The sequence below is a fragment of the Pleurodeles waltl genome, chromosome 8 (genome assembly GCF_031143425.1).
Source record: "Pleurodeles waltl isolate 20211129_DDA chromosome 8, aPleWal1.hap1.20221129, whole genome shotgun sequence".
Lineage (NCBI taxonomy): Eukaryota > Metazoa > Chordata > Amphibia > Caudata > Salamandridae > Pleurodeles > Pleurodeles waltl.
The window spans coordinates 517,142,974-517,159,196 of NC_090447.1; the positions used below are offsets into that span (position 1 = coordinate 517,142,974).

Sequence of the window (16,223 nt, forward strand, 5' to 3'; positions counted from 1 at the left end):
GACAAATTATTTGAAGGCTGACATTTTGTATTAAAATTCACCAAGAGCCAAAGCAGATTTTCAATAACAAAAGGGATGTAGGGGCACAGGCACAGCATAATCAGTTGCCACTTATTGGTATATGCCTTTTGAGGGAGGGGAGCATCTTATTTCTGAACACAACTTGTTTAAACCTGCCAGGAATTCAGATGAAAAACATCAAATCATATTAATAGAGCTTACAGCTCACTAGATACCATTACATTATATTAATTGAGCCAATAGCACAATAAATCACTTGTACCTTGAGTCTGTTTGAACCCACGACATCTCCAAGAAAGGTAGTTGATTTGCCATACACATGATGTCCTGCGATGCTAGCCTTGTGCCCTTAACAAATCAATTTGCCTAGATTTATTTCTTCAGTGTCAGTATGGGACAACTGAGAAGTGGCCCTGCATTCTTACACACAGGAGTCAGTTTATCCCCCTGATTAAATATTCCACTATACCACAGAATTTTGGGGAGAAAAAAACTAAATACTAGAAACATTTACACAAAAACAAAATAAATACACCACAAATATTAAATCATTGAAAAATAATGATTATAATATTCAATTAATGGAAATCCATTGTATCAAAAAGACAAGACATATCACTATGTCTATGATCTATCTGATCATGATAATTGTTTCCAATATAACATTTTCAGCAGTGAAATGCACCTATAATATTCATTACATGTACATCATATTTGCACCTATAATGTTCATAGTATGTACATCATATATTGGATTATTTTGGTTTGGTTGCCCAGGCATGAGCCGTAAAACCAGAGTAAATGACTCCATTGAATCTGATCCTTACCTTGTCTCTTTCTAAGGAGGCGAGGAATTCCAAGTCAGTAGTGTCTGATATTCCCCCATGGATCACAAGAACTTTGTTATCAATAACAGAAGCAAGAGGAAGCCAGCTGTAAATGTCTTGCAAGTGCTGCAACACTTTTCTGCCATGAGACTAAAAAAGACATACTATATTTTATTGCTTTATTTTAGGTATCAATTTTGAATCAAAGCATACATTTATATGGCAAAGTATTCTTTTCTCAAAGCTCATTAAATACTCTTTTGACTAACAGATCCTCACTGAAATACTATGATAAATTTACATATAGCAGCTGTGAGTGTTAGCATTGCACTACCACACTGTTCATATATTGTACTCTAAATGCGTGCACATTCACCACAGCCAAACTGCAAAGAGACTCTATTTTTCAACCAAACATAGGAAAAACAGCAATGCTTGTGACTGCACTCAGTAAGTCAATTGTCAATAATGTGGAAAAACTCCATTTTCACTTTCTCAAGGAAAACACAGACAATGAGTTTCATTCCAGACATTAGGAACGTCTTCAGAGTTGTAATGAGTTATTCAAAAAGAGCAGTACATCATTATATATGCATACATGTTTAGAGTAATTTAACGTGAAACAATGTTTACTACTTATTATTGGTGTTTTTAACATATTGATTAATACATTAAGGCCCTCATTCCAACCCTGGCGGTCATGGACCGCCAGGGTGGAGGGACACGGAAGCACCGCCAACAGGCTGGCGGTGCTTCCAGGGCCATTCTGACCGCAGCGGTAAAGCCGCGGTCAGAAAAGGGGATCCAGCGGTTTCCCGCCGGATTTCCCGTGGCCCGGAGAATCCTCCATGGCGGCGCTGCTTGCAGCGCCGCCATGGGGATTCCGACCCCCTTCCCGACAGCCTGTTTCTGGCGGTTTACACCGCCAGAAACAGGATGGCGGGAACGGGTGTCGTGGGGCCCCATAATGATTTTCACTGTCTGCTTTGCAGACAGTGAAAATCGCGATGGGTGCAACTGCACCCGTCGCACCTCTGCAACTCCGCCGGCTCCATTCGGAGCCGGCTTCATTGTTGCAGGGTCTTTCCCGCTGGGCCGGCGGGCGCCCTTTTGGAGGTCGCCCGCCAGCCCAGCGGGAAAGTCGAAATGACCCCGCGGTCTTTTGACCGCAGAGAGGTCTTTCGACGGGTTACTTTGGCGGGCGGCATCTGCCGCCCGCCAAAGTCAGAATGACCCCCTAAGTATTCTTGGGGCTCTTTGATATGAAGACAATGTTGTATAATAATAGTAATGGCTAACAAACTGACATACGTACATTAACTTGTCTTAGCACATATATGACGGAGAGTCTGACAAGTTGTGATAATTATGTGATTTGTGATAGGTTCTAAACATTCTGAGGCATCATTATGCATTTGGTAATGTATGGACAACATAATAGTCAATGTGGATTGTTGGAATACAATAGGGTCATCTTATTTGAGGATAATTTTGTCCTATATTTATACCTGTAGCTCTGTAATACATGATGGTATAGTTTTTTAGCACCATTTGCACAGGATACCACTACAGAATGGGGTAAATTATTTTAGACACTGGGGATCTACCCCCTAATAAATATTAAGATATTGAATTATGTTGATCTTTTTGGGGTGCCATTTAACATAACTGGAACATACTACAACCTTTGCCTCCATGTGGTAATATTGTGTGTGATTGTTTCCAACATTCCAGCATTTAGGAAAAAACATACTTGTCTGGTTTATAGCCGATATGAGCCAATTATATGTGTCCTTACATTTAAATGGCTACTACCTTTCGAGAAAGGATACAATATTGATTTATTTTTCACATTATCACTTGTCTCACTACAGTCCTCCAGAACACCAATTAAACTTGATGATACTTTTGCTAATACATGTTTATTATTCACACATAATAATACTGTGGGTGGGTGTTTCCAATAGTCAGATATTCAGGACAAAAAACATGCAGCCACAGGGTTGAAAGTTTCTGCGAGCAAGATAATTGTGTATTTGAACTTAAATTACTATAACCTTAGAGAACAATACAAAATATTGATTGCCTTACATCTTATTGCCAGGCCTACTACAGTTCAAGTATGTTTAACTTCTTTGACTTACAAGAGTATGTACTATTTGCTGAGAATAGAAACTTTGTAACGGTTTCTCTAATTGCATTATCCATATAGGTAGCATTATTCATATTGAAAACTAGAGACAATTGCATTTTGAGTGTTTGAATTGTTTTTCATATCTATAGATTGTTAATGGACTAGATAAATACAAAGACAGTTACAGGAATAACATAAATACTTGTAATTGTAGGATTTCTATACTTTTTTGTAAAAATTAGTTGCACCAATACATGCAATAGTTGCACTAATGATCATGGTGTTGGCACAATATGTACCAAATATTAATTGTATTACAAGTTCTACTTTAAGGTGCCTAGGTATATTTTATTAATATATAAATATCTTTGTAAATATAATATTGATGGATTGTTTTATTTATGATTCATTACATCCCTGAAGAAGTTCCTTATATCAAGAACAAAGGGGGTCATTACAACCCTGGCGGACTTCACCACCAACGGGGTGGCGGTGGAAGCGCCGCGGTCGCACCGCCGGGACCGGCGGTTTCCCGCCACTTTTGTCCCAGCTGGAGTAATCCGCCAGGGCAGCGCTGCCCAGGGGATTACGAGTCCCCCTCCCGCCAGCCTTTTCATGTCAGTTTGCACCGCCATGAAAAGGCTGGTGGAAAGGGGAGTCGCGGGGCAGTGCAGGGGCCCCCTGCCACGGCCCCATGCAGCTTTTCACTATCTGCTAAGCAGACAGTGAAAAGCGCGATGGGTGCAACTGCACCCGTCGCACAGCCGCAACACTGCCGGCTCCATTTGGAGCCGGCTCCTGTGTTGCAGCTGAAATTCCCGCTGGCCCGGCGGGCGGAAACCAAGTTTGCCATCTGCCAGCGGGGATCTCATAATGGCCGTGGCGCGAGTGCGGCTGCATTGGCAGCCGCCCGGCGAAGCCGCCCACCCACCAAGGTCGTAAAATATGTTGGCTGTATCGTTCTTGAAAAAGTAAAAATAAAAGATTAACTTTTGATACAAGTTCTGTATGGACTGTAAACTTTGGGAACTCACAACATAGCACAATCACTGACCAAATACTACATGACAATTTTTAGGCACTGGTCCAAACCTTTTTCCCTCATCAACAGTGCTGGACTGTCTTGTTCATACATGCCTCCGCTAACGTGATCAATACTGTTTTTGTTAAAGTGAAATGTGATAGCTAGAGAAGATTTTGTAGATCATTTACAAACATATTTGCATTTGTGTGGGACTACCTTCCCTGTAGTGAGTTTTGTAAGTATGCCTGCAAGGAGCTGTGTGGCAGTTGCAGATACAGTATGCAGCAAAGCCCAAGGCAAGGCATGTGTGTGAAAGCCTTAGAGGAAGCAGACAATGCATCTTCTTTAAGAAGGGAAGATGAAGCAAGTGGTTATAATTAAGATGGTTGATGGAGACTGCTGTGCTTGGATGGTAGTCCATGTATTTGCCAGAGCATATGCTGTGGGTGGAACCCTTCCAGAAAAGGCAGTCCAGTACTGGTCCCTGAGAGATAAATGCAAGCAGGTGATCCTTGGTGCTTTATACATGTCAGAGCCAACCTGGTTGGCAGCATATACCCATCTTTCCTTCCAGAGGAGAGAAAGAGAAAACCAGAGAGAGACAAAAGGGGTCACTTGTGAGGTGCAACATGATAGGCTATAAGTTCACAAGTCATCAAGTGCTCCCTAAGTGAGGATGGAATATTTCCAGCTTCATGGAGGACCATGGCTATGAACAATATTGCCATTCTGTGACAAGAGTTATAAGTAAATACAGAGTATGACACCTAGCCAGCTGTATACATGTGCTTTCATCAGTAGTGTGAATCTCACCTTGAAGATTATCTGGACAAGCCGACAAAGCACCATAAAGATGTGACATTCCGTACCGCCAGCCTGTTGGCGGTACAAATGCCACTTTAACCTTGGCGGTTGGTGACCGCCAGGTTTGAAATGAGGCCCTATGTGTTGTAACTAGGGCCAAAAACAAAAAAGAAAAATGTTTGAGAAGAGTCTCTCAACACCAGCAAAGAAATGATTCAATCTATGTTATCCATAATGGATAATGGTTAGCTATAATATCAATTACTCAGCGTCTACCTTTTGTATATTACCCCTAAACCATTGTCCGATTTACATTTACGTTCACATACAATCTGTTCTAAATTTGTGAATTTCAAGGAAAATAGAGTTGTCTCTTCAATGTAAACTACACTAGTTCTTGCATTTTGCTAAAACTAATTTAAGCTCCAAAACAGCATCAACTGAACACAGTTGGAGCAATGGGCCCGATAAGGGACAGAAGGAGGTGAGGGGTGTGCAACTGCATTCACCAATTCCAGGGGTCGAGGTAAAAGATTATAGAAGAGACATAGGGGGTCATTCCGACCCTGGCGGGAGGCGGGCGGCGGGCACCGCCCGCCGGGCGGAGACTGCCAGAAGACCGCACCGCGGTCAAATGACCGCGGCGGTCATTCTGACTTTCCCGCTGGGCGGGCGGGCGACCGCCAAAAAGCCCCAGCAACGATGAAGCCGGCTCTGAATGGAGCCGGTGGAGTTGCTGGTGCGCGACGGTGCAGTGGCACCCGTCGCGATTTTCAGTGTCTGCTAGGCAGACACTGAAAATCATTATGGGGCCCTGTTAGGGGGCCCCACGACACCCGTTCCCGCCATCCTGTTCCTGGCGGTTTTTACCGCCAGGAGCAGGATGGCGGGAAGGGGGTCGGAATCCCCATGGCGGTGCTGCGAGCAGCGCCGCCATGGAGGATTCTTTGGGGCAGGGGTAAATCGGCGGGAAACCGCCGGTTGCCCTTTTCTGACCGCGGCGGTCAGAATTGCCCATGAAGCACCGCCAGCCTGTTGGCGGTGCTTCCGCGGCACTCTGCCCTGGTGGTTTTCAACCGCCATGGTCAGAATGACCGCCATAGTTTTTCTAGAATTCTGTCCTAGAGCAAAGATCTTTAAAACAACAATCTGCCCTCACAAAAGCTAATTGTCCTACGCCTGGAACTAAGGGCCTGATTTAGATCTTGGCAGAGGGTAATACTCCATTACAAATCTGACGGATATCCCGTCCGCTGTATTGGGATCCCATTATATCCTATGGAGATTGTAGTATGGCAAATGGGATATCCGTCACCTTTGTGATGGAGTACTACTTCCTCTGAGATCTAAATCAGGCCCTAAATCACTTAACATCTCTTTTTGGTAAGTAACAATCCCACTGACGCACTCTTTAGCTGAATAATGGGCTTCATTATCCCCTGAAAGCAAACTTATTTGAGGCCTCTGCAAAGCACCAAACGGCTTTACATCATGTGTGACGCCTTCAGCTAGTCTTAACTTTGTATCTAACAGAACTTAACATCCTGGGGCTTTACTGTTACTAGTATATAAAAGACATAATGTAAGGAAATGCCTCCTTGGCATGGTTACCCCCTGACTTTTTGCCTTTGCCTTTGCTGATGCCAAGTTATGATTTGAAAGTGTGCTGAGGCCTGCTAACCAGGCCCCAGCACCAGTGTTCTTTCCCTAACCTGTACTTTTGTTTCCACAATTGGCTCCCCCTGGCACCCAGGTAAGTCCCTTGTAACTGGTACCTCTGGTACCAAGGGCCCTGATGCCAGGGAAGGTCTCTAAGGGCTGCAGCATGTCTTATGCCACCCTGGGGACCCCTCACTCAGCACAGACACACTGCTTGCCAGCTTGTGTGTGCTGGTGGGGATAAAATGACTAAGTCGACATGGCACTCCCCTCAGGGTGCCATGCCAACCTCACTCTGCCTATAGGTATAGATAAGTCACCCCTCTAGCAGGCCTTACAGCCCTAAGGCAGGGTGCACTTCTCCTTCCTGGCGGCCAAGACCTGGAACTCCCTCCCTACCAGCCTCAGGACCACCCAGGACCACTCCGCTTTCCGGAGACTCCTAAAGACCTGGCTGTTCGAGCAGCGATAACCACCCCCTTTGTCCCTAGCGCCTTGAGACCCGCACGGGTGAGTAGCGCGCTTTATAAATGCTAATGATTTGATTTGATTTGATTTGCACTATACCATAGGTGAGGGCATAAGTGCATGAGCACTATGCCCCTACAGTGTCTAAGCAAAACCTTAGACATTGTAAGTGCAGGGTAGCCATAAGAGTATATGGTCTGGGAGTCTGTCATGCACGAACTCCACAGCACCATAATGGCTACACTGAAAACTGTGAAGTTTGGTATCAAACTTCTCAGCACAATAAATGCACACTGAAGCCAGTGTACATTTTATTGGAACATACACCCCAGAGGGCACCTTAGAGGTGCCCCCTGAAACCTTAACCGACTACCAGTGTAGGCTGACTAGTTTTAGCAGCCTGCCACACACCAGACATGTTGCTGGCCACATGGGGAGAGTGCCTTTGTCACTCTGTGGCTAGTAACAAAGCCTGTACTGGGTGGAGGTGCTTCTCACCTCCCCCTGCAGGAACTGTGACACCTGGCGGTGAGCCTCAAAGGCTCACCCCCTTTGTTACAGCACCCCAGGGCACTCCAGCTAGTGGAGTTGCCCGCCCCCTCCGGCCACGGCCTCACTTTTGGCGGCAAGGCCGGAGGAGATAATGAGAAAAACAAGGAGGAGTCACTGGCCAGTCAGGACAGCCCCTAAGGTGTCCTGAGCTAAGGTAACTCTGACTTTTAGAAATCCTCCCTCTTGCAGATGGAGGATTCCCCCAATAGGGATAGGGATGTGCCCCCCTCCCCTCAGGGAGGAGGCACAAAGAGGGTGTAGCCACCCTCCGGGCTATTAGCCATTGGCTACTAACCCCCCAGACCTAAACACACCCCTAAATCGAGTATTTAGGGGCTCCCAGAACACAGCAAGATAGATTCCTGCAACCTAAGACGAAGAAGGACTGCTGAGCTGAAAAACCTGCAGAGAAGACGGAGACACCAACTGCTTTGGCCCCAGCTCTACCGGCCTGTCTCCCCACTTCTAAAGACACTGCTCCAGCGACGCGTTCCACAGGGTCCAGCGACCTCTGAAGTCTCAGAGGACTACCCTGCATCTAGAAGGACCAAGAACGCCCGAGGACAGCGGCTCTGCTCCACAAAGACTGCAACTTTGCAAGAAAGAAGCAACTTTGAAACAACACACGTTTCCCGCCGGAAGCGTGAGACTTTGCACTCTGCACTCGACGCCCCCGGCTCGACTTGTGGAGAACAAACACCACAGGGAGGACTCCCCGGTGACTGCGAGACCGTGAGTAGCCAGAGTTGACCCCCCTGAGCCCCCACAGGGACGCCTGCAGAGGGAATCCCGAGGCTCCCCCTGACCGCGACTGCCTGCTTCAAAGACCCAACGCCTGGTAAAGACACTGCACCCGCAGCCCCCAGGACCTGAAGGATCCGACCTCCAGTGCAGGAGCGACCCTCAGGTGTCCCTCTCCCTTGCCCAGGTGGTGGCTACCCCGAGGAGCCCCCCCCCCCTGGCCTGCCTGCATCGCTGAAGAGACCCCTTGGTCTCCCATTGAATCCTATTGCGAACCCGACGCCTGTTTGCACACTGCACCCGGCCGCCCCCGTGCCGCTGAGGGTGTACTTTTTGTGCTGACTTGTGTCCCCCCCCGGTGCCCTACAAAACCCCCCTGATCTGCCCTCCAAAGATGTGGGTACTTACCTGCTGGCAGACTGGAACCAGGGCACCCCCTTCTCCATTGAAGTCTATGCGTTTTGGGCACCACTTTGACCTCTGCACCTGACTGGCCCTGAGCTGCTGGTGTGGTAACTTTGGGGTTGCCCTGAACCCCCAACGGTGGGCTACCTTGGACCCAACTTTGAACCCCGTAGGTGGTTTACTTACCTGCAAATCTAACAAACACTTACCTCCCCCAGGAACTATTGAAAATTGCACTGTCTAGTTTTAAAATAGCTTATTGCCATTTGTGTGAAAACTGTATATGCTATTTTGCTAATTCAAAGTTCCTAAAGTTCCTAAGTGAAATACCTTTCATTTAAAGTATTGTTTGTGAATCTTGAACCTGTGGTTCTTAAAATAAACTAAGAAAATATATTTTTCTATATAAAAACCTATTGGCCTGGAATTGTCTTTGAGTGTGTGTTCCTCATTTATTGCCTGTATGTGTACAACAAATGCTTAACACTACCCTCTGATATGTCTACTGCTCGACCACACTACCACAAAATAGAGCATTAGAATTATCTCTTTTTGTCACTATCTTATCTCTAAGGGGAACCCTTGGACTCTGTGCATGCTATTTCTTACTTTGAAATAGTACATACAGAGCCAACTTCCTACATTGGTGGATCAGCGGTGGGGCACAAGACTTTGCATTTGCTGGACTACTCAGCCAATACCTGATCACACGACTAAATTCCAAATATTGTCATTAGAAACTGATTTTTGAAATTTGAGCTATTTTTCTAAATTTTTAAAAGTCCTGCTAGGGCCTTGTGTTAGTCCCTGTTAGCATTTCTTTTAGAGTTTAAAAAGTTTTGTAAAAGTTTGAATTAAGTTCTAGAGATAGTTTTAGATTCTTAAAAAGTATTCCAACTTTTAGAAACATAGGCCCTCATTCTGACCCTGGCGGTCCTAAACCGCCAGGGTCACGGGCAACGGAAGCACCGCCAACAGGCTGGCGGTGCTTCAGTGCCCATTCTGACCGCGGCGGTAAAGCTGCGGTCAGAAAAGGGGATCCGGCGGTTTCCCGCCGGATTTCCCCTGGGCCAGAGAATCCTCCATGGCGGCGCTGCTTGCAGCGCCGCCATGGGGATTCCGACCCCCTTCCCGCCATCCTGTTCCTGGCGGTAAAACCCGCCAGGAACAGGATGGCGGGAACAGGTGTCGTGGGGCCCCTGGGGGCCCCTGCACTGCCGATGCCACTGGCATGGGCAGTTCAGGGGCCCCCTAACAGGGCCCCACAAAGATTTTCACTGTCTGCTATGTGAAAATCGCGACGGGTGCTACTGCACCCGTCGCACCCCTGCAACTCCGCCGGCTCCATTCGGAGGGGCTATCTTCTGGCGATCGCCCGCCGGCCCAGCGGGAAAGTCAAAATGACCCCCGCGGTCTATTGACCGCAGTGCGGTCTTTCGGCGGTTTCCGCAAGGCGGGCGGCGGTCGCCGCCCGCCGGGCTCAGAATGAGCCCCATAATGTCTAATGCAGAAGAGAATGTGATGGAACTCAACGTCACCCCTTACCTGCATCTTAGGATGTCAGAGTTAAGGTCTCTCTGCAAAACCAAAAAGATTAAAACTGGTTCAAACCCTACCAAAGCACAGCTCCAGGAGCTTTTGGCAGACTTTGCTAAAAACAACCCCTCTGAGGATGCCCTCCCAGAGGAAGAAGCTAGTGAAGTGGAGGATCTCCCACCCCCACTCCTTGTTAGGGAGAACAGGGTCCCTCAAACCCTGACTCCAAATGTGATAGTCAGAGATGCTGCTTCTCTCACAGGAGAGTCCAGCAACTCTGGAAGCATTGAGGACAACCTCAATGAAGATGACCTACTGTTAGCCAGGATGGTCAAAAGATTGGCTTTAGAGAGACAGCTCCTAGCCATAGAAAGGGAAAGACAAGAGATGGGCCTAGGTCCCATCAATGGTGGCAGCAACATAAATAGGGTCAGAGATTCTCGAGACATGCTGAAAATCCCAAAAGGGATTGTAAGTAAATATGAAGATGGTGATGACATCACCAAATGGTTTACAGCTTTTGAGAGGGCTTGTGCAACCAGAAAAGTAAACAGATCTCACTGGGGTGCTCTCCTTTGGGAAATGTTCACTGGAAAGTGTAGGGATAGACTCCTCACACTCTCTGGAAAAGATGCAGAATCCTATGACCTCATGAAGGCTACCCTGATTGAGGGCTTTGGATTCTCCACTGAGGAGTACAGGATTAGGTTCAGGGGGGCTCAAAAATCCTCAAGCCAGACCTGGGTTGATTTTGTAGACTACTCAGTGAAAACACTGGATGGTTGGATTCAAGGCAGTGGTGTAAATGATTATGATGGGCTGTACAATTTATTTGTGAAAGAACACCTGTTAAGTAATTGTTTCAATGATAAACTGCATCAGCATCTGGTAGACCTAGGACCAATTTCTCCCCAAGAATTGGGAAAGAAGGCGGACCATTGGGTCAAGACTAGGGTGACCAAGACTTCCACAGGGGGTGACCAAAAGAAAGGGGTCACAAAGACTCCCCAGGGGAAGAGTGTTGAGACGTCCAAAGGGAAAAGTAAAGAGTCTTCTATAGGGCCCCAAAAACCTGCTCAGGAGGGAGGGTCCAGAGCCTCTTCACAATCCAATTTTGGGTACAAGGGTAAAAACTTTGATCCCAAAAAGGCATGGTGTCGTAGCTGTAATCAGCAAGGACACCAAACTGGAGACAAGGCCTGTCCCAAGAAAGGTTCCACTTCTAACTCTACTCCAGCTAACACTGGAATGGCCAGTCTCCAAGTGGGATCAACAGTGTGCCCAGAGCAAATCAGGGTCCACACTGAAGCTACATTAGTCTCTGAGGGTGGGGTGGATTTAGCCACACTGGCTGCCTGGCCCCCTAATATGCAAAAATACAGGCAGCAACTCTTAATTAATGAGACACGTGTAGAAGGCCTGAGGGATACAGGTGCCAGTGTCACCATGTTGACAGAGAAACTTGTTTCCCCTGGTCAATACCTGGCTGGACAAAATTATCCAGTCACCAACGCTGACAATCAGACTAAAGTACATCCCATGGCTATGATAACTTTAGAATGGGGAGGGGTCAATGGCCTGAAACAGGTGGTGGTCTCCTCAAATATCCCTGTAGACTGTTTGCTTGGAAATTACCTGGAGTCCTCAGCATGGGCTGAGGTATAACTCAAAACCCATGCAGCCATGCTGGGTATCCCTGAACTGGTGTGTGTCAAGACAAGGGCACAGTGCAAGGCTCAGGGTGAAAAAGTGGTGTTGGAGCCTGGAAAAAGGGCCCAACCCTCCAAGAGAAAGGAAAGAAGACTGGGGAACCTGCTTCAACATAACAAGAGAAAGAGAACCTCTCTTCCCAGGAATAAGTTCTGCCCTCTGAGGGAACTGAGCCCATGGAGTTAGAACCTTATCAGGTTGAGCTCCTAGGCCCAGGGGACCCTCAAGGGAGCAGTTGTGTAAGGGGCAAGAAACCTGTCCCTCTCTCGAAGGCCTTAGGCAGCAACATGCTGAAGAGTCCAAAGGAAAAATAACAGGAACACATAGAGTTTATTGGGAAGATGGACTCCTTTACACTGAGGCAAGAGATCCCAAACCTGGTGTCACTAGGAGAGTGGTAGTGCCTCAGGAGTTTAGGGAGTTCATTCTAACCTTAGCTCATGATATTCCTCTTGCTGGGCATTTGGGACAGACCAAGATGTGGGAGAGATTAGTCAACCACTTCTATTGGCCCAACATGTCCCAGAAGGTCAAGGAATTTTGTGTCTCCTGTGCCACCTGTCAAGCCAGTGGTAAGACAGGTGGACACCCAAAGGCCCCCCTCATTCCACTTCCAGTGGTGGGGGTCCCCTTTGAAAGAGTGGGTGTGGACATAGTGGGTCCACTTGAACCTCCCACAGCCTCAGGGAACCAATAACAACTAGTAGTAGTAGATCATGCTACTAGATACCCAGAAGCAATTCCCCTTAGGTCGACTACTGCCCCTGCAGTAGCCAAAGCACTCATTGGTATTTTTACCAGAGTGGGATTTCCTAAGGAGGTGGTGTCTGACAGAGGTACCAACTTTATGTCAGCATACCTGAAACATATGTGGAATGAGTGTGGGGTGACTTACAAATTCACCACACCATACCATCCACAAACCAATGGACTTGTAGAAAGATTTAACAAGACATTGAAAGGCTTGATCATGGGGCTCCCTGAAAAACTCAAAAGGAGATGGGATGTCCTCTTGCCATGTCTGCTTTTCGCCTACAGAGAGGTGCCTCAGGAGGGAGTAGGGTTTTCCCCCTTTGAACTTCTGTTTGGCCATCCTGTAAGGGGACCACTAGCTCTTGTAAAAGAAGGCTGGGAGAGACCTCTTCATAAGCGTAAACAAGATATAGTGGACTATGTACTAGGCCTACATTCAAGGATGGCAGAGTATATGGAAAAGGCAAGCAAAAACCTTGAGGCCAGAAAACAACTCCAGACGTTTTGGTGTGACCAAAAGGCTGCTATGGTTGAGTTTCAGCCAGGGCAGAAAGTCTGGGTTCTGGAGCCTGTGACTCCCAGGGCACTTCAGGACAGATGGAGTGGCCCTTACCCAGTACTAGAAAGGAGGAGTCAGGTCACCTACCTGGTAGACCTAGGCACTAACAGGACCCCCAAAAGGGTGATCCATGTGAACCACCTCAAACTCTTCCATGACAGGGCAGATGTGAATCTGTTGATGGTAACAGATGAGAACCAGGAAGCTGAGAGTGAACCTCTCCCTGATCTCCTCTCCACAGACCCTAAAGATGGCTAAGTTGATGGAGTGATCTATTCAGACACCCTCTCTGGCCAACAGCAATCTGACTGTAGGAAGGTCCTGCAACAGTTTGCTGAGCTCTTTTCCCTAACCCCTGGTCAGACACACCTGTGTACCCATGATGTGGACACAGGAGACAGCATGCCTGTCAAAAACAAAAATTTCTGACAGTCTGACCAAGTTAAGGAAAGCATCAAAGTGGAAGTCCACAAGATGCTGGAATTGGGAGTCATTGAGCACTCTGACAGCCCATGGGCTAGCCCAGTGGTCTTAGTCCCCAAACCTCACACCAAAGATGGAAAGAGAGAGATGAGGTTTTGTGTGGACTACAGAGGACTTAATTCTGTCACCAGGACAGATGCCCATCCCATTCCAAGGGCAGATGAATTGATAGACAAACTAGGTGCTGCCAAATACTTAAGTACCTTTGACTTGACAGCAGGGTACTGGCAAATCAAAATGGCACCAGGAGCAAAAGAAAAGACAGCATTCTCCACACCTGATGGGCATTATCAGTTTACTGTTATGCACTTTGGTTTAAAGAATGCCCCTGCCACCTTCCAAAGGTTGGTGAATCCAGTCCTTGCTGGCTTGGAGTCCTTTAGTGCAGCTTATCTTGACGATATTGCTGTCTTTAGCTCCAGCTGGCAGGATCACCTGGTCCACCTGAAGAAGGTTTTGAAGGGTCTGCAAGCAGCAGGCCTCTCTATCAAGGCATCCAAATGCCAGATACGGCAGGGAACTGTGGTTTACTTGGGACACCTTGTAGGTGGAGGCCAAGTTCAGCCACTCCAGCCCAAGATCCAGACTATTCTGGACTGGGCAGCTCCAAAAACCCAGACTCAAGTCAGGGCATTCCTTGGCTTGACTGGGTACTACAGGAGGTTTGTGAAGGGATATGGATCTATAGTGACACCCCTCACAGAACTTACCTCCAAGAAAATGCCCAAGAAGGTAAACTGGACTGTAGAATGCCAACAGGCCTTTGACACCCTGAAACAAGGAATGTGCACAGCACCAGTTCTCAAAGCTCCAGATTACTCCAAGCAGTTCATTGTGCAGACTGATGCCTCTGAACATGGGATAGGGGCAGTTTTGTCCCAAACAAATGATGATGGCCTTGACCAGCCTGTTGCTTTCATTAGCAGGAGGTTACTCCCCAGGGAGCAGCGTTGGAGTGCCATTGAGAGGGAGGCCTTTGCTGTGGTCTGGTCCCTGAAGAAGCTGAGACCATACCTCTTTGGTACTCACTTTGTAGTTCAGACTGACCACAGACCTCTCAGATGGCTAATGCAAATGAAAGGTGAAAATCCAAAACTGTTGAGGTGGTCCATCTTCCTACAGGGAATGGACTTTATAGTGGAACACAGACCTGGGACTGCCCATGCCAATGCAGATGGCCTTCCCAGGTTCTTCCACTTAGAAAATGAAGACTCTCTTGGGAAAGGTTAGTCTCATCCTCTTTCGTTTGTGGGGGGTTGTGTAAGGAAATGCCTCCTTGGCATGGTTACCCCCTGACTTTTTGCCTTTGCTGATGCCAAGTAATGATTTGAAAGTGTGCTGAGGCCTGCTAACCAGGCCCCAGCACCAGTGTTCTTTCCCTAACCTGTACTTTTGTTTCCACAATTGGCACCCCCTGGCACCCAGGTAAGTCCCTTGTAACTGGTACCCCTGGTACCAAGGGCCCTGATGCCAGGGAAGGTCTCTAAGGGCTGCAGCATGTCTTATGCCACCCTGGGGACCCCTCACTCAGCACAGACACACTGCTTGCCAGCTTGTGTGTGCTGGTGGGGATAAAATGACTAAGTCGACACGGCACTCCCCTCAGGGTGCCATGCCAACCTCACACTGCCTATAGGTATAGATAAGTCACCCCTCTAGCAGGCCTTACAGACCTAAGGCAGGGTGCACTATACCATAGGTGAGGGCATAAGTGCATGAGCACTATGCCCCTACAGTGTCTAAGCAAAACCTTAGACATTGTAAGTGCAGGGTAGCCATAAGAATATATGGTCTGGGAGTCTGTCATGCACGAACTCCACAGCACCATAATGGCTACACTGAAAACTGTGAAGTTTGGTATCAAACTTCTCAGCACAATAAATGCACACTGAAGCCAGTGTACATTTTATTGGAACATACACCCCAGAGGGCACCTTAAAGGGTGCCGCCTGAAACCTTACCCGACTACCAGTGTAGGCTGACTAGTTTTAGCAGCCTGCCACACACCAGACATGTTGCTGGCCACATGGGGAGAGTGCCTTTGTAACTCTGTGGCTAGTAACAAAGCCTGTACTGGGTGGAGGTGCTTCTCACCTCCCCCTGCAGGAACTGTGACCCCCTTTGTTACAGCACCCCAGGGCACTCCAGCTAGTGGAGTTGCCCGCCCCCTCCGGCCACGGCCTCACTTTTGGCGGCAAGGCCGGAGGAGATAATGAGAAAAACAAGGAGGAGTCACTGGCCAGTCAGGACAGCCCCTAAGGTGTCCTGAGCTAAGGTAACTCTGACTTTTAGAAATCCTCCATCTTGCAGATGGAGGATTCCCCCAATAGGGATAGGGATGTGCCCCCCTCCCCTCAGGGAGGAGGCACAAAGAGGGTGTAGCCACCCTCAGGGCTAGTAGCCATTGGCTACTAACCCCCCAGACCTAAACTCGAGTATTTAGGGGCTCCCAGAACACAGCAAGATAGATTCCTGCAACGTAAGACGAAGAAGGGCTGCTGAGCTGAAAAACCTGCAGAGAAGACGGAGACACCAACTGCTTTGGCC

The 16,223-nt window shown here is 47.7% G+C and overlaps 1 protein-coding gene across 2 annotated transcripts in view; it reads right to left on the reverse strand.

The window, feature by feature from the left end:
* PPEF1 (protein phosphatase with EF-hand domain 1) overlaps window positions 1–16,223 on the reverse strand; it is a 471,481-nt gene that overhangs the window by 147,148 nt on the left and 308,110 nt on the right. For both annotated transcript variants that reach the window (XM_069204506.1, XM_069204505.1), the window contains exon 10: window positions 849–998. In XM_069204506.1, the coding sequence (XP_069060607.1) occupies window positions 849–998 (150 nt within the window). The remainder of the gene's footprint in view (window positions 1–848; window positions 999–16,223) is intronic.